At 38.0% G+C, this 18,280-nt stretch overlaps 2 protein-coding genes across 7 annotated transcripts in view; one reads left to right on the top strand and one right to left on the bottom strand.

Annotated features, from left to right (window-relative positions):
• Positions 1-61: 61 nt before the first annotated feature.
• Positions 62-15,732, bottom strand: LOC143287183 (radical S-adenosyl methionine domain-containing protein 1, mitochondrial-like). 6 transcript variants are annotated; one of them, XM_076595129.1, is made up of 16 exons: positions 15,596-15,732; positions 13,239-13,447; positions 12,854-12,906; positions 12,129-12,235; positions 10,849-10,981; positions 10,125-10,170; positions 9,426-9,487; positions 8,851-8,956; positions 7,739-7,831; positions 7,108-7,158; positions 6,649-6,702; positions 6,148-6,211; positions 4,450-4,597; positions 3,651-3,705; positions 2,395-2,495; positions 62-1,981 (listed from the first exon to the last, which is right to left on the bottom strand). In XM_076595129.1, exons 2-16 carry the CDS (start codon positions 13,416-13,418, stop codon positions 1,894-1,896), a joined length of 1,341 nt encoding a protein of 446 aa, XP_076451244.1. In that variant the 5' UTR covers positions 13,419-13,447; positions 15,596-15,732; the 3' UTR covers positions 62-1,893. The 6 variants fall into 6 exon arrangements, 5 of the variants coding, with proteins under 5 accessions (XP_076451244.1, XP_076451251.1, XP_076451259.1 ...); XM_076595136.1 differs by lacking the exon at positions 15,596-15,732 and adding an exon at positions 15,537-15,587; XM_076595144.1 differs by lacking the exon at positions 15,596-15,732 and adding an exon at positions 14,774-15,521 and having other exon boundaries at positions 13,239-13,463.
• Positions 15,613-18,280, top strand: part of LOC143287172 (tubulin-specific chaperone D-like) — a 43,964-nt gene continuing 41,296 nt past the window's right edge. The window contains exons 1-3 of the mRNA XM_076595119.1: positions 15,613-15,826; positions 16,767-16,817; positions 17,492-17,589. Of these exons, the coding sequence (XP_076451234.1) occupies positions 15,643-15,826; positions 16,767-16,817; positions 17,492-17,589 (333 nt within the window). The 5' untranslated portion in view covers positions 15,613-15,642. The remainder of the gene's footprint in view (positions 15,827-16,766; positions 16,818-17,491; positions 17,590-18,280) is intronic.

The raw sequence follows: 18,280 nt of genomic DNA, 5'->3' as shown, positions 1-18,280 counted from the left end.
GTTGGGATTTCAATCAATCACAGATCCATAAATAATAACCTTCGGTTTCAGTTATAATCAAACACACTGAGCAATGCATGTAATGCAAGGATTTATATTGTCACTCTCTAACTCATAATATAGAAATATAATTCTGTGACATCTCCATCAGAGATGCAGCAGAAATCTTGTATGTAGAAGAGAAATAAACAAGTCTTGACAATATCTGATGTAATTTCTTGGTTAATCATGTCTGTTTCAAGAATTCAGGATAAGTAGATCACAGTATAGTGTGGGATGCCCAGGTTTTGAAAATGTTTGGTCTCAATGAATGTGTGATACATCATGGGATGCAAGGTATGCAACATATGAATGAACATAATCCTCAGTGTTCAGCATACCTGCTTAAAACACAGAGCCTGTTTCTCATGTTACTTCTGTTCTTGATTTGTGTACAGTATCTTCAGTCACTGAAGGATACACATAAAAATACAGAATAGGTATATTCAGTGATGATGGTTTATCCCCTCCCCCCTTTTGTAAAAAGAATTTTTTTTTCTCCACGCTGACACTCCTTTAGGGGATGATGTGGGGATGACATGTTGAGAAGGGAGCATGGAGGAAAGGGAGTAGTAAGGGGCAGGGGGTAAATGAAGGAAGTAAGGAAATTTAGGCAACAGAAAGCAATAAAAAAAATCATGTTATACACTGTTTCTGGATTTCCATCCATGTGACTACTTATTCTGTGACACAGTTTCATGGATAAAATGAACTGTTTGGTGGGGCATATGATTAGCATACATCTAGTTTTGAATTACCATGGACAAATTTTAAAGTTACCTCGTGTGACATGATCATATTCTTCTGTGCAATTTAAAAAATGTATGGTTGGGGTACCACAACCACCTCATTTCAATCCATTAGTGGGTAAATGAATTTCATAACAAATACTATTGAACTGAACAATCCATACTCAAAACTCAGAAATGAATTTCAATGCAACCAGGTTGTTTGCAAAGGATATAATAAATACCTATAAGACACACAAAAATGCTGTAATAATGAGAAAAGTGGACCTACATGAGTGACACTAAATTTTAAACTGAAAGGTTGAAAAATGTAATGGTATATTGTTTCCAAAGTGAGGCCAAGGTAAGCTTCTGTTGTTTTGCCCTTGCAACCCGTTGCATGGACAAATATTGTCTTGACTCTCATGAGCGCTCCTGGTTCAAATCTTCAGTAAGCCTTTGTTTGACGCCTTAAAACATGGCAAAAATAGGTCCCATTTTCTTTGTCCACCACATGTTTATGTCAAGCACCACTCATCATTTTGTTTTTGAACATTTTATTGTCTGGGCCTCACGCACTTGATGTTCCCACCAAACACAAGTCATATTGTACACACAGCCTTGCACTTTCTGGAAGTTAATTTCTGATGTTATTGGTGGCTTCACATGACTAACTTGTTTACTTATTTAATCCACCTTGCTGTGGCCGGAGCATAAGGCACCAACAAATCTCCAGTCATCTTAGTCTTGAGCAAGCCAGCCGATTTTGTTTTCATCCCCTCTTCCACAGTTCTCCATGTGCCTAGTGGTCTGCCTTTCTTTGTTTTCCCCGGTGGTGCTCATCTGAGGGCAGGATAAGGATGTCTGATTTCATTCATCTTCAGGATGTGGCCCAGCCACCTTCGACGTCTCTGTTTCACCTCATCCAGGATGCTGTTGATGCCTGTGCGTCCGCTCACTTCTTTGCTAGTGACATGCTGTTCTTAGTGAATTCTGAGGAATCCACAGAGGCACCATCCTTCGAAGCCTTTACACCAGCTTACAATTTTCCTGTTCATTCTCCAGGTTTCCAAGGCATTCAGGAGAAGAGAGCGGAATTTGATTGGCAGATTTTCAGTTTGGGATATCAGGTGAGCAGCGCATCAATGTCCAGGAGGATGTCAGGTAGGATAGAGTCCAGGATCACCAGGCCTTGTGGCGTTGCCTGCAGGCCACTGTAGTAAATGGAACAGTCACGTAAAGTATCAGTAATGGAAGGGGAAAAAAACGAAATGATGGAGTTAATAAAACAAATATGTGTTGAGAGATATATGGAATACTGTGCACTATCGCAAGGAAGTAAGAGATGGGCATAAGAGGGTAACTGGAATGCTAAATGCACATAACTCTTAACATGTGAAACTATACTCCAACTGAAAAAACAAACCTAAACCCATGCAGAACAAGAAAGCTCCAGAAATTTAATGTGGGACAAATTTAACATATGTTCCAAAATTTGTGATGATTTATGTTTAAAATACAATTTACGCCCATTAAAATAAAGGCACATATGTGTATACCTTTAAAGTATACTCTGAATCTTTATGTGAAAAGTATACTCAGAATTTTCAATGAAATAAAGATATACCTCTGAGACTGTTTAAGATGACCACTTTTTATCCAGCGATCAGTTCCAGGAGACTTGAAGAGCTTTGCCAATGGTACAGATGGCAACAGAGCAGACCAGTTCTGAAACACAAATACATCTTGACAATACAGCTGATTTTGCTGGCCATGATGAAGGATAAGAAAAAAAAAATTATCTGTAGTGTGGAGTCTTTCAGATGAGACAATAGATGTACCTTGTGGAGTCTTTCAGATGAGACAATAGATGTACCTTGTGGAGTCTTTCAGATGAGACAATAGATGTACCTTGTGGAGTCTTTCAGATGAGACAATAGATGTACCTTGTGGAGTCTTTCAGATGAGACAATAAATGTACCTTGTGGAGTCTTTCTGATGAGACAATAGATGCACCTTGCAGTCTTTCAGATGAGACAATAGATGTACCTTGCTGAGTCTTTCAGATGAGACAATAGATGAACCTTGTGGAGTCTTTCAGATGAGACAACAGATGTACTTTGTGGAGTCTTTCTGATGAGCAGATGTACCTTGTGGAGTCTTTCAGATGAAACAATAGATGCACCTTGTGGAGTCTTTCAGATGAGACAACAGATGCACCTTGTGGAGTCTTTCAGATGAGACAATAGCAGTACCTTGTGGAGTCTTTCAGATGAGACAATAAACAGAGGTCCTCTGAGCAGAACACACTTTTTATGGGAGAACTCACAGTATCAAAAGAGCTGTCTATGATAAAATTCTGTAGAAAAAAAACGCTCTCACAAGAACATGCAGACAGAAAAAAATGGTGGCAATAAACTCCAGTGCCATAGCCTTCAAATGGAGAGCCAAACTTCACACTGGGGAATCTGCCGTGGCAAGAAAGCACACCAATAACATAACAAAAGCAGGTATGCTAAACAATGAATAGATGCTACCAGTAACTCTGTGACCCAAGACTTGATTCTTCTTCTTTTTCTGACACTTGATTGACATCAGATGAGAAAAAGCGTTTTGCATGATGTGTAGTGCTAATTTCACCATAAATACAACTTTACTCAGTATGTAGCTCCATTTTCAGTAAATGTACCCAAATACACTTTTCAGTAGCATGGAGCAGAGCTTGTATTTGACAGTATGTATGAACACACAGATTGTGCGTGTGAGTGTGTGAGTGTGTGTGTGTGTGTGTGTGTGTGTGTGTGTGTGTGTGTGTGTGTGTGTGAGATGTGAAATGTATAATCGATTATACAAACTGTAAACTGAACACACATCAATACTCACTTTACTGCACAGTCCCCATTTAGTTCTCAAACCAACAGATACCAGTTCTTCCAATCTGTAAAAGAATTACACACAATACACAGAAGTACATACAACAGACATACAAGGATAACAAAAAAGAGAATCAAACAGCTTTGGTGTTGTTGCAGATGTCAAACTGAAAAATGGATTTTTGATCAAAGCATCAGTAATGTTTTTTCCCTATGACATCCATAGGAATGCCTTCACTGCAATGAAGAGAACTTCTCAAACATTATGACTTCCACATCTCAAATGCAAAAGCTTCCAGCATCCAAATCACTACAGTACCACTTGTACATCAGGCATATGTATTCATGTCTGTATACTTTTATATGTCATTTACATGTTTGGGATGGAAATTAAAAGGCTTAAAAACAATTAATCCATCTTAACCTTTTATTCATTTTAATGATAATTCACATGTACACACACACATAACCAACAACTAGTGTCACTATAACACCAAATACAATGGTCACAAAAATTTTGAAATGAGCTGCAAATCAAGACAGTTTTCAAAAGCCTGAAGATTTAGGTTTAACCAGTCAGGTAACTGGCATGAAACTATGACTTTGATGACAACAATGTACCAGCATATTATACAACAAGTCAAGCCAAAACAACAAGTGTACACATGACTCATGACTTCTGTCAGCTGCTTCCTTCATGGTTATTCTGTGCATGAATGGCTGCCTTCCTGGTGGAATGCTGATGTGAGAATAATTAAACAAGAATACAAATGGCTCATGGTACCTATCAGGTAGCTATGTCCACTTACATTTCTTTGGTTGTTTGTGTCACTGATTTCCTGGTGGCATGTCCAAACTTTTCCACTTCCCACATCCAGTTTTCTGGTTCCAGTGTTTGGATGCAGGCATGTCTTTGGCCTGTGTTGTTTTCTGTTGTCCATATTCTCCCATGGCTACCTGCCAAAATCGGAGTATTACAGTATATGCTGAAAGTACCTGGAAATGAACACTGCAGATTGTGTTCAAGGGAGACAGGCACAGAGAAAAAGAGTGTGTGTGTGTATGTGTGTGTGTGTGTGTGTGTGTGTGCGAGAGAGAGAGAGAGAGAGAGAGAGAGAGAGAGAGAGAGAGAGAGGAGAGAGAGACTCATACATGGTTTAGTGATATTGTTTTTAAAGTTTTCCTTTTTGGTCCTCTTTTTAAGATGGCAAAATTAAAATAAATGAAAAATATATTATTCAAATTTACAAAACATACAGTAAAATTGGGGAAGATGGTGATGTGTGTGTGTGTGTGTGTGTGTGTGTGTGTGTGTGTGTGTGTGTGTGTGTGTGAGAGAGAGAGAGAGAGAGAGAGAGAGAGAGAGAGAGAGAGAGAGAGAGAGAGAGAGAGAGACTCATACATGATTTAGTGATATTGTTTTTAAAGTTTTCTTTTTTGGTCCTCTTTTTAAGATGGCAAAATTAAAATAAATGAAAAATATATTATTCAAATTTACAAAAAATACAGTAAAATTGGGGAAGATGGTGATGTGTGTGTGTGTGTGTGTGTGTGTGTGTGTGTGTGAGAGAGAGAGAGAGAGAGAGAGAGAGAGAGAGAGAGAGAGAGAGAGTGAGAGAGACAGATAGAGAAAGAAGTGTGAGAGAGAGTATGTGTTTTTGTATGTGTGTGCGTGTGTGTGTGCATGCGTGCGTGTGTGTTTGAGAGCATGCGTGTTTGTGTGTGAGCACGTGCGTGTGTGTGTGTGTGTGTGCGCGTGCGCGCGCACGTGCGTGACCTATGCTTGTGAGAATGTGTGGAAGAAGAGAAGTCACTAGTTACATAAAGAAAGGTTGCATGAAGTACATTGTTAAGAAATACCTACATAAACAAATTCTCATATATTATGAATTTTCTTAGCTTTAGTTCTGCACTGGCTTCTCCAAGTAAATACAAACAAGATACTTTTTGCACTAGATTCTATGCCGAAAAAGGGTTTTTCTCTCCATGAAACTGGGTTGTTTAATTTTCTTGGAAATAAAAAAAATTGTTTGTCTAAATCATTTCTGTCAGCTTGTAGTTTTGTTTACCTGTCCATAAGTAATTATATCAACTCATTTATTTCATACTTTCTCTTCCGAGGGGCTAAAGCATACATTTTCCAAAACACTGAAGTGCCAATGTTGTGAGAGCAGGAAACAAAATCCATTGTCTTCCCTGATCAAATCCAGGAAATAACACACCGTGTGTACACACAATACCAAAAGGTTGCAATGTCCCAGTAAGACAAAGACTTTCCAATGAGCAAGAAAACCCCCCCACTCCTTTAGTATCTCTATACATGATAGTGTCTGTGCTAAATCAATAAGAACCCTCTGGCTGCATTTACATTTATCATAGCCCTAGGACAGGCTTACTATTAAGGAGTTCTAGTTGAAATGGTGCTGACAATGGGTTAGAAAAGAAGTAGTGGAAAAAAGACTGTATAAGAATCTTAAGAGAAATACATGATTTGTATCTGAACATACCTGGCCCAATTCCAATGTACTGCAGTCCAGTCCAGTAGCTGATATTGTGCTGACAATAATGTTCCTATTTGTAGAGAAATCAGTCAAATCATGGATACACTGACATTTAAAATCCTCTGAACAGTATGAGCTGTTCATCAATTCCACAAGAAACCACAAGGCATTTGTGCCCATCAACAAAATGGATGATATGAATTACCATCAATGAACCAGAGCATTCATCAAGTGACAGAAGCCTAGGCATCTTGTATGAACTAAACTATACATAAAAAAGTATTAAAAAAAAAGAAGCCAGAGATACACTGACAAAACACATAAAAGTATTAAAGAGTATTCTTATTAATTTGGCTATCATTCCCCTCCATCCACCCACTCCCGAATTTTCAGACAATGGCTGTTATGTATCTGCAACAATGCAGATCAAATTTCATAATAACTTTTTTCCCCATGATAAGTGCTTGGATTTTAATAATAAACAGAACACACCAAGTTTAAACTCACCTGTTTTGCAAAATTTGATACTTCATACTGCTCATATCCATGTGATGCAAGTAACTGAGAAAAAAGAAGAAAACAATGGGATAGGTATTTGGAAAGTAAAAAATTGAAATTAGTCACAGATTTATGCATGTAAGAATATTCAATACAATACTGTAATAAATCTGTACAATAAACAAAATGCAGAAAAACAAAGCTAACTGAAAATAAGCTCTGCGTAGATAAATTCAGCATTCCAATACAAATTAACAGCAAACGTTTTAAATTCTTATAATGAGGAAACACTTTCCTAACAACTATGAACAATGGGAACCCATGGAGATTTATCATAACAACCCATAACCTTACTAAAAAAACCGTGATCGGTCCACAGCCTTTTGATTATTAATGAAAAGGAAAGGTGATATGGAGCTAAACTAGAACACAAAACACTGCTGAAAAGAATCTGTCAGAGAACCTTACCTCCAAGGCTGCTAAGTACATGTCGGCAACTTCATCTGGACTTGGCATGATCTATAACAATGTAAACAAAATGTTCATGTTTGCAGGAAGATGAAAATGTTTGAAGTCCTACAATCAAATACTTTGGGTTTTTTATATCAAATTTACACAAAAAGCTGACCTGGTAGCAATTTCATCGCTTTCTTTTTTTTTGGGGGGGGGGGGGGGGGGGGGGGCCGGGGGGGGGTCAGGGTGGGGGGTAGGGGGGTGGGGGGAAGGAGAACACATTTGGCAGAAAATAATCTCTGTCACCATTAGGACTCAATATCCATTGACAACGGGGCAGAATATGGTGTACTTGACTCCAAATCCTACAGTATTTATCTACATAAACAATCAAACACAAAACAGTGTTCTACAAGTCTTTGAAAAAAAAATACAAGGAGGATAGTTGATCTCATGATCACACAAGGATTATCTATTACTTTTCCATTATGATTAAAACTGTGTGGAAAAATACAAACAACAATACCTCAGGCTTCATTTGTAATGAAAGCATTCAAATAGACATGAGTCAAACCAAGCACTAACCAACAAACAACCAAGTCATACTGATGAAATTAAAAATCAACAAGAAGAAAAAAAATCATACGATCAAACCAGCAGCTACGTCCTTGAAAAGCTGAGTGCCCCTTTCCAGTGTGAGTTGATACAGTGAAATGTGATGGCCACACACAGCCAGCATCTGCATCATACAAGCACACATGGCTATTTCTTTTTGTGCTCCAGAATTTGGGACATCATGTTTTCTATATTCTGATGCTGATGAATGATGATGGGGGTGATGAAGATGTTGCTGCTGCTATAGGGGTCTGTTTAGGTTTTGGACAACTTGACAAGACTGTGCTATCATAATATATCCTGGTAACAACCAGGCTGAGAGATGTAAACATCTACAGTGCTGGTCAGGAAATTTGAGCAACACTCCACATTTGTGAAGTGGATGACCGAAGACTGTGTGGTCCTGATCTTCCCATTTGAGCCCATAGCACTCAGTTCTGGGTAAGAGCCAGCCCTGGGCTGAAAAAAAGAACAACACTTGTGATAGAGTTCACACCTGTGAACATGTGAAAGGAATAGTGTGCAGCTGCATTATGCATACACACACACAGACCACATGTACAGAGTTTAAAAAAACACCCCCAAAACACTCCACATTTTTATTGTTGTCCTTTCTTCTGCTGTAATTTCTTGATCAGAGTTTAGAGTTTGAACAACATCCTATGAGTTGGAATAATTTTCAATGGAGTTGGTTCATCACCCTTGCACTGAAAAGGATTTCATGTTGTTGTCATCAGCAGCAGCAATGACCATAGAATTAGCTCTGACAGTGCTGACTTCAGATTTGAGCTGTATGCATGTTCTCTCTCTCTCTCTCTCTCTCACACACACAGTGTATGTGCGTGCATGCGTGTGTGTGTACGTCTCTGTGGGCGTGCACAAGTTTACACATTCATCAACATGTTCGGCATTTTCAGTGTGTGTGTGTGTGTGTGTGTGTGTGTGTGGGTGCATGTGCGTGTGTGTTTGTGTGTGTGTATCTGTGAGTGCATATTTGTGTGGTGTGTGTGTGTGTGTGTGTGTGTACACGCGTGCGCACATATGTGTGTGTGCATATTTGTATATGTGTGTGTGTCATGTATACATAAGTGTGTGCATGAATCTGTTACACATCAACACTGAAATAAAGTTCCTTTTCCTTACCTCCAACAGTTCTTTTCTCCACAATTCGAGAGACTGTCCAGGGTAACCAAACATCAAATCAACTGAAGTATGTTCATTGAATATGTCACTTGCAGTCTCCAGGCATCTGGAACAATGGGCTGCCTCAGTTGTAGATGGACCAAGGAAAGTCATTCAAGAGTGGAATGAGGAAAAAAACAAGAAATAGATAATACTTGGAACTAAGTGTCTGCATTCATATTTTACTCATCAAGAAAAGGTCAGGCACTTTTGGCAAACTTCCAGGAAAAAACAAAAAACAAAAACAAAACCATGCTTGCTTGGCTGGCATCAGCCTTGCAGTGACATGAATGTAAACAGCTCTCAGCCATTATGGTGATGACTTATTTGGTACTGTAATTTCATTGAAATTTCAATGAAAAAGAACCCTCGTTTTTTTGTAAACAACTTTCATACATTATGGTGATGACATATATGGTACTATAAATTCAATGAAATTTCACTGAAAAAGAACCCTCAGTTTTTTTGTGTGCATAAAAACAAGTATATTCTTACTTCCTGGAAACTGTTAAAACTACAAAATATCTTATACTGACCTCAAACTGTCACTAGCATTGTGCTCTCTTCCCAAAAGTCTTAAAGCAGCATTACTCAGTGTCTGAAACAGATATCTTTTTTTTTTTAGCAGCATCATGAAAAACTCTTTGGTCATGTTGTTAGGGTACAATGAATAACAACACAACACTTCAGCCACTATATCATGAAAAGAAAAGACACAGTACATCAACTACATAGACTTGTGCACATCTATGAAGAAAGATCAAGGGAAAACAACTGCAGAACAGGAAATGAAAATGGAAGCGGCTATCACTGCTACCATTGCGAAGAGAGTGCATTTTGCTAACTTGAGTCTTCTTACCAATTGCAAATACATACTAAAAATCTGATTTGGAGATGTCATTTAAAATGTATGATCAGGTTCATCTCTTAGAAAGTGACTGAAAGTTGTCACTATTCTTTTCCTTCAAATCAATTACAGTCACCCTGTTTTCATTCAGATGACATTGGTACACAGTCACCTTTCTTCGCTTTGTGAAAGTATGGTAATGCATCACAATATGAAAACAAAATCCCGCTAATGTATTGGGGATTTTTATCTGACATTTATCACAACATGAAAACAAAATCCCGTTAACATATTGGGGATTTTTATCTGACTACTGTTCAATCAATAAATAAAACTACTATTCAACATAATTCTATTTTAGCTGATGAAAATACCATGAGAATCATACCTGGACACCTATTGATGCTCGGTTAACACCTGCCAGCTTAAAATCTCTGGAAATTAAAAAAAAAAATGTTATGAATGGCAGTGTGGAGACAGATAAACCATAGGTGAGGGTCAGAGAGACAGAGAGAGGGAGAGGGAGAGGGAGATTGAGAGAGAGGAGGGGGAAGAAGAAGAGAAATGCAACATGAATTCTGTTGGAAGACAGTCATGTGGCCTATACCTGCTTCCTTCAATTCATAGTTGCCAATAAATTCTGTACCACCATAAGCCTCACAAACCATTCAAATTCAAGTAAAACTGAACTTTTTAAAGGATAGAAGACAGAAATCTGTCAAATGCCAGAAACTTGGCATTCCTGGTTTGCATGTAAAGTAATTATTTTACTTCTTTTATCAGTTATACAAACACTTGTAGTGGTTTCTACTGTGATACTACCCTTAATAGAATTAACTAGTATTTCAGGTTCTGATCTCGCCTTCCCAGCATAAACTAGGAAACTTATTTTCTTTCTTTAAAGAGCTATTCATTTTGCTTCTGCTTCAAGACAGTGTGTCACACAGACACATACACACACAAGCATGCACATACACATACTCTTTCTCTCTTTACCCTCCTTTTCCATCTTCTCATGTATCCCAGCCCCAAGCTCACTCCCACTCTCAATGTGAACAAGTAATATTTCTTGCAGACAACAAAGAAATTGATGACAAGACCCAAGCACTCACCTTAGTTTCTTTGTTTCACTGTCTGTAGGGTTGATCTCCATGCTGATCTCAGCTCCCAGTGTCAGCCTGGCTGCAGTGGCTACTGTCTCCAGCACTGATCCAATGGTCTGTGGCTCTGCCAGACTTGGTGTTCCTGTCCACATGTGTCACTGATATATAGTGGAGTGGTGGCCTAGTAGCTATGCGCCAGACTCAGAAGCCAGCATCCATGAGTGCAGAGTTTTTCACTTGATATTTGTTGGCATTATCTCTTTCTCTGTGTGAATGTACACACACACACATATATATGTATGTCCACACTCACACACACACACACACATATATATGTTGGGCTCGGCCACGTCAGGCGAATCCCCAAGGACATCCTTTATGGCGAGCTCGCCACTGGTTCCAGACCTGTAGGAAGACCTGTCCTACACTACAGGAACATCTGCAAATGAGACATGAGGGCAGGCAACATCGACCCAGCAGGTTGGGAGGTGGTGGCTGAAGATCGTAACAGCTGGAGAAGGACCGTGAAGGCATGTGTCCAGAGGAGCAAGGAGAAGACAGAACAACACTGAGAACAGGGGAGAGAGTGCAGATGGCAGAGGGCAGAATCCGTACCCTCTGAGCCAGGCATGATTTTCACCTGTGACAACTGTTACAGAGCCTGCCAATCCAGAATTGGACTGTACAGCCACAGCAGGCGCTGCAACTCAACAACTTGACCAATCTAGGCACAGAGTTCCATTGTCTCCCAAGACAGACGGATCCCAACACACAAACTTATACATATACATGTGTGTGTATGTGTGTGTGTGTGCATATGTGGTGTGTGTGTGTGTGTGTGTGTGTGTGTGTGTGTGCGCGCGCGTGCGCGCTCGTGTGCACACATGTGCATGTTCTGACATCATTGTGTTAATGCACACAAAGTCACATATACTATATGCTGACATATCCTTTAACATGAAAGTCAACACAGAACAAAATGTTTCTTGCAACTTATTCCAGTAGGTAATGCAAGTTGTGAGTTATGATGCATACTCTCATTCTTCTTTGGGTTACATAATGTGATATAGAAGAAGAGTTACAGGGGGAGTGGGGGTGTGGAATTATTTTTTTATACTGTTTTTCTTCTTCTCCTGTTTTGTGTTATATCTTTATTCTGTTGGGTTTTCCACATTTTGCAAGCTACTTCTAACAGTCATGGAAGGGTTGTCAAAACTGAATCCCCAATTTCCAAGCTGCTCAATAAAATAAAATATAGAGAATTGTTATAATGAGTAATTTCTTCATACCTCCACCAAAGAAGACAGATGTGATCTCTTCAGCAGTGCTCATCTTTACCAATGTGGTGGCTTCTTGCTGTAAACATCTCTTCATTCTTCCATGATTGACTTGACTGCTGAAGAACAGGAATAGCACAATAATTCACAATGAACAGAAGAATGGCTAAAATAAAACAGGCTGGACCTAGACAAGTGGCACTCATCCCTGTGACTTAAATATTCTTGTAAAATTGCATTATCTTCTTAAAAAAAAAAAAAAAAAAAAAAAAAAAAAAGAGTCTGAAATTATATGATTCTTCATGCTATTCTATACTAGTCTTGTGGTTTGTAGTGCTGAACTCATTTAAATAATTATTTTCAGTCCCATTGGGCAATAGAGAGCTGGAACAGATTTCTACAGATTGTTTGAACACATCTGAAAACCTGGGCTGACATGTTATTTGACTGACTGATTAACAGGTCTATACACACACTGAGACAACCAGAAATTCATGTGCACACATTATCATGGACAGACAGAGACAGCTTGTCTTTAAATCAATATATATTCTACTATTTTCTCTTTCCGTGCCTCAGAAAAAATATTGTTCATTCATTTATTTCAAGAAATCAAATTAGAAGAGCTTCAATTCTATAATGAAGAACTAATACTGATATTAAAAAAAAAACACTTTTATTTCTACTGATATTTAAAAAAAACAAATTTCATTTCTTTTAATGAATAGTATACTCACTTGATATATTTATTAAAATTGCAGTATGTGCATCTTCTTCTGCAAAATGGCCACTGAAAAAATACCACATGTACATTAAATGCAGTGAAAAAGCACTTCAGCTGACAACAAAATGTTTCTCAAGTAGAAAAGTCACTGTAAAAATAAAACGTTTATTTTGAATGAAAAAGAAGAATCAATGTGTGTGACATGCATCATCAATAAGACATTCGATCATTACCATTACGTCTATATGATCTGAATTTCTTCTGTTGTTTTACTATTACCATTAAAAAAAAGGGATCTTTATTTAAAAGAAAAAGAGCTGTTTACATGACAAAGCGTTCCTCTGCATGCATCTTTTTATCTTTACATCCAAACACATAATTCACAAGTTTTCACTTACATGAACATATATAGCTGCTTTATTCATATCAGTAATCGGAGCAGAATCAGAATGGACAGCATCCAATACAGCCTTGCCCCCAGTTTGAAACCTTTTCAGCATTGACTTGAAGGCATGTTGCAGCTTTAGAGAACAGTCAGAGGCACCCTTAAGAAGCCTTGTTCCATGCATATTCATCATCTTGCACTTAGCACTTGTTCATTTTACACCTGCAAAAATGAAACGCTGAAGCAGAATATCAACAGTTTACACATGAGAAAAAGGAAATAGTTCTTTGAGCAATTAAAAACTGGAGTAACAATGTGAAAGAAAATATCATTACAGCACACCTTGTTGACTTTTTCCTGAAAAGCCAACTTCAAAAAAAAAAAAAAAAAAAAAAAAAAAAAAAAAAAAAAAAAAAAAAAGAGCAGCACCTATATGTGTGGCCAGCTTACACAAAATGAATAAGATTTCAAATAGGCATTATTTCTTTTAGCTTCTATTTCTCTTTGAATATGTTGTGTGCATGTGTGTTAGAGTGTGATTTTGGATTGGGTCCTGGCAGCAACCACATAAGACTTGTGCTTTGCTGTTTCCACATGATATTCAAGGTATTCAAGGTCAGTGTTTCCTCTGCTGAAAATCTTAATGCTGGCATGGCACAATGCAGGCCTCAATCAACAAACCATAATTGATTGGAGACAAGGCGCACTTATTGAAATATTCTGGCTCACATTTCTTTCAATGAAGTCATCTTTTTTTTACAGGATTCATATAGCAAGAAATGATTGAAATGAACTTGAAGGGCACAATGCAGGCCAATATCAATCAACAAACCATAATTGATTGGAGACAAGGCACTCACTGAAATATTCTGGCTCACATTTCTTTCAATACAGTCATCTTTTTTTACAGGACTTATAGAGCAAGAAATGATTGAAATGAACTTGAAGGTGGCTTTCTCAAAATTCCAGCCCAGAGTAGAAAACAGAAGTCAGTCAATCAAAAAACTCTGAAGTAACTTTTGATCTAATCATCATCAATAATCATTAGTCTCTGCTTTATTCTATACTCTTTGTGATCTTGGCCAACAAACTATGCTACTTTTTATTGAACTGAAGCAAACATTTGTTGTTGTTTTTTGGTTAGTCAGGAAACCAGAGTATGAAATGAAAAAAAAAATCAAGATGGAGATTGGAGCAACAGCCAAAATGTGGAGTTGCTCAATCAAACTGGCAAAGTTGGGATCCCATTCTTTTCTACAGTTCTTCTCTTCTGAACTGACATAGCTGTCTGAAAGTAAGTAAAATCACTTAAAACCCATTTCAGCCACTCTCCCAGAGATGAAAGAGTCTTCCCATTCTTATTTTTGAAACCTGTACATGTATCTAAACTCTCCAAAGTTTTCAAATGGTAGTGGGGGACCTCACAACTTGAATGAGTCAGGCATTCATGAGCTGGACAGAGCAGCACAGGTCACAATCTTCAGACTGTGAATGTGACACTCTCAGCTCCTCTCCCATCTCTACTGTCTGAAGATATCAAATACTGACCAGTGCCCTTGTGACACAGGCCCACAGACCCCCTCCGATATCCTGCAGTCCTGCCCCACCTTCGACACTCTGAGATGCCAGACATGGCCCAGCTCGGTGGAGCCCCAGGAGAAACTATGGGGACCGGCGGGGTCCCTGCGATGGACTGCAGAATTCGCTGTCCTGACCAGACTGAAAATCTAGTGTGGCCAGGGAAAGCAGAACAAGAAGAATAAGAACGAGTCAGATGATCCGGCCATAAATGCTGATATAAGGTCATTGATGGCATTGTGCACAGCAGTAACTTTAATTCCTGTCTTTCTTACCTTCAACAGACTTATGGCTATGATTATTAACTTCAAAGCCAACAACTTTATTATATATATATATATATATTATTAATAGCATTTCCAAAGTAATCAAACATCCAAAAAGAACAGTCATTTGTCTAAAGTGGTAAAGCAAACATTTTGTAGCACAAAGCTTTAAAATGTCGCTGAAATGTAAAAAAAGTGAAAACATAACTGGAAGGAGGAAGCAGGACTGAGATTTAATGAGAAGCAGCAAGAGCTGAGGTAGCAACGAGTATGCCATGAGCTCGAGTCTTTACAAGTGACAATGGCATGGCTCTCCATCACGTCGAACGAAATTTCCACAAAACTAAGACCCTAGAACTGAACACCTTATTGGTGCAAGCCAGGAGGAAGTTAAACTAAAAAAAAATGAGGGATCCTGTGACATAAAGAATTAGACTCCGAAGGGGGGATATGTAAACAAGCTGCACCTGCACATAAATCTTGATATTTCATGAAAGCGAAAGGTGCACCGTGTAAGGGAACTCACTCTAAAGCTTCTCGTGTAGTCTCGGTATTTCGGATATAGTTTTCACCATGGCGGCCGTTTCAGACGCAAATCGGTCTTCGGATCAGAAGGATCTGGCAGACTGCGAAGAAGAAAAACGGGCAACTCACGAACAATTTACTGAAATTCAAGAAGTCCGAGAATTGATAGATTCATTGAAAAATGTCTGGAACGACTTACGAAGGAGTGAGATGGCGTTGGAACGTTTTACATGTAAGTTAATAATTTCGATCCAGGAATGAAAGCAGAAGTAATGTCAAGTGTGCTTCACACGAGAAGTAGGATGAGTCATGGATGACTTAAACCAAGTATAAAGTTCGACATTTTCAATTCAAGCTTTGTTTATCCTTATGACAGAGTTATTAATTTTCAGTGATGCTAATAATTAAACAAAAATTAATAATATCGAAAATATTTTAATATTTCTGGACATTGATTCACACATATTTGTCAATGTGGTACTGTATATGCATGCAAGTTATGCATACATATTACTAAGTAACAGTCATTTTAAACTGTCCTTACTGAATTCAGTTGTGTGGCTACACATTAAGCTGTATCAGTTTATTTCCTAAAAATCACAGGACGCTGAATCAGTGAATGAGACAAAAGAGGCTGGCATATGGTATATACACATGTAATATATATATATATATATATATATATATATATATATATATGTGTGTGTGTGTGTGTGTGTGTGTGTGTGTGTGTGTGTGTGTGTGTGTGTAGGACCTCATGAAATTTGCTCTTTTACTAAGTTTTAGTTTTCTTGGAGAAGCTGTGACTCAATTTCTTGTTAATGATAATAGAATTGCTAACTGCATAAGATCGTGACTTATCAACATGATTTAAATGAAAATTTGATATAATGTATCATTGTATGTGTTGAAACCAAATTAGTGGAAAATTGTGCTTGATGAAATTGAAAAGAAAACCCTTTACAGTTGAATCATGTCTGTGTCACCCAGCCACTCTTAAAAAAGAAAAGAAAAAAAGTTTGTTATTGTTTGTGCACACACTTTGTGTGTGTGTGTGTGTGTGTGTGTGTGTGTGTGTGTGTGTGTGTGGCTGCATGAGTACAAGGGAGAAGTTAAGCAGGTTTTAAGATAATTTCTTTGTAAAGTTTTTTGAAAGTTTTTTTTTGTTTCAGATATCGTTGATGATTATCAAGAGCAGCCCCACCTGATTGACCCATATCTTGGTATGTTGGCAAACTCCCTTACTTTTATTATTCTATCAAATGTTTAAGTAGAAGTGTGCAGCATTGTAAAAATGTAAAGTATCACATTATCATGTTTAAATCAGCTTGATTTTTGTGATGATGATTTACAGGTTATCGTTAGGGAAGAGACTTTTGTTACTTATGCTGCAATACCTTCAAAAGAATAATTTGAATACATTAATATCTGTACGTGTTTATACTTACACTATAGCTGAAAACATCGAATGAATGTGTACACTATAGCTGAAAACATTGAATGAATGTGTAAACTTGTACATGCCCTTAGAGACATGTACATACACGCACACAGTGCGCATGCGTGCACACACACACACACACACACACACACACACACACACACTGTACAGGCAGCAGGTCTGTAAATTTATTCATGGGCATATTAGGAAATTATATAGTTCTAAATGACATACTTGTCAAATTGAACAAACTTAGTTATACTAGCATTGTCCTATTTGTTTTTCTTGTTGAAACATGTTTTTTAGTACTTGAACACTGATGAAATTATTTGTGCTAAACATGTTATAATGATTAAAACAGATGAAGTAACTTGTACTGAACTTGTAAGAGTAACATAACATTCACAGTGGTTCATCCTTGAGAATGAAATATAACAAATGAGTTCTGTTTCACAGAGGAAATCCTCATGAAACTTCTGACCATAGCAAGAGACAAGGATTCCCCCAAAGGACTGTCACAGGAAGTGTTCAAGTACATGTACCTGGTTACAAAGGTGAAGTACATGCATTCGTTTTGGAGACTTTCGTCTGTTGCTCTCTTCATTTTCAGTGCCTTTTTCTCTGTGTTAGCAGAGTATACCTTGTGATTCTTGTTAGTCCATTCTATTCTTCATATTATTAAAAACATTTACAGCTCTGTGCAGACCTGTTTATACTATGACATAGGCGTACCATTCTCCTCTTTTGAAGCTGTACCTACACTGCTACACAGCAGTACACAAAACTGCGCAAATGCCCTGTTGCCGGCTACGTGGTTCACTCCCAATGTGGTCCAAACACAGATTCAGGTTGTTTTTTTCTCTTCAACTGGTGGCATCTATTTTTCAGCTCATGGGACTGCATTTCTTTGTTTTATTCTAAATCGCCGCCCGCAAATGTTCTTATGATAAGTGCTTTAAGCAATTGCGTGCCCAAGCACAAGTGCACATAATAACTGAATGTGTCTCTCTTTCACGGTCCAAAATGGTGGACAAGAAACGACATCACGAAACTTCAGACAAAGAATCAGATTGTGAAATTGTGCAGCCTTAACACCAAAGTCGGATTGCAAGAAAAAAACGAAAGTTGGAGCAAAAGTTTATCAATTCATATCACCAGAAATACCCTTGTTTGGTGTTGTAAAAGAAGGGGCCATACTTTGTTTTCTGCACAATATGCAAAACTGACTTCTCGTGTAAGTATGGC

Source organism: Babylonia areolata, chromosome 1 (genome assembly GCF_041734735.1).
Source record: "Babylonia areolata isolate BAREFJ2019XMU chromosome 1, ASM4173473v1, whole genome shotgun sequence".
NCBI classification, from domain to species: Eukaryota; Metazoa; Mollusca; class Gastropoda; order Neogastropoda; family Buccinidae; genus Babylonia; species Babylonia areolata.
This window is presented reverse-complemented; position numbering and strand designations above follow the sequence as displayed.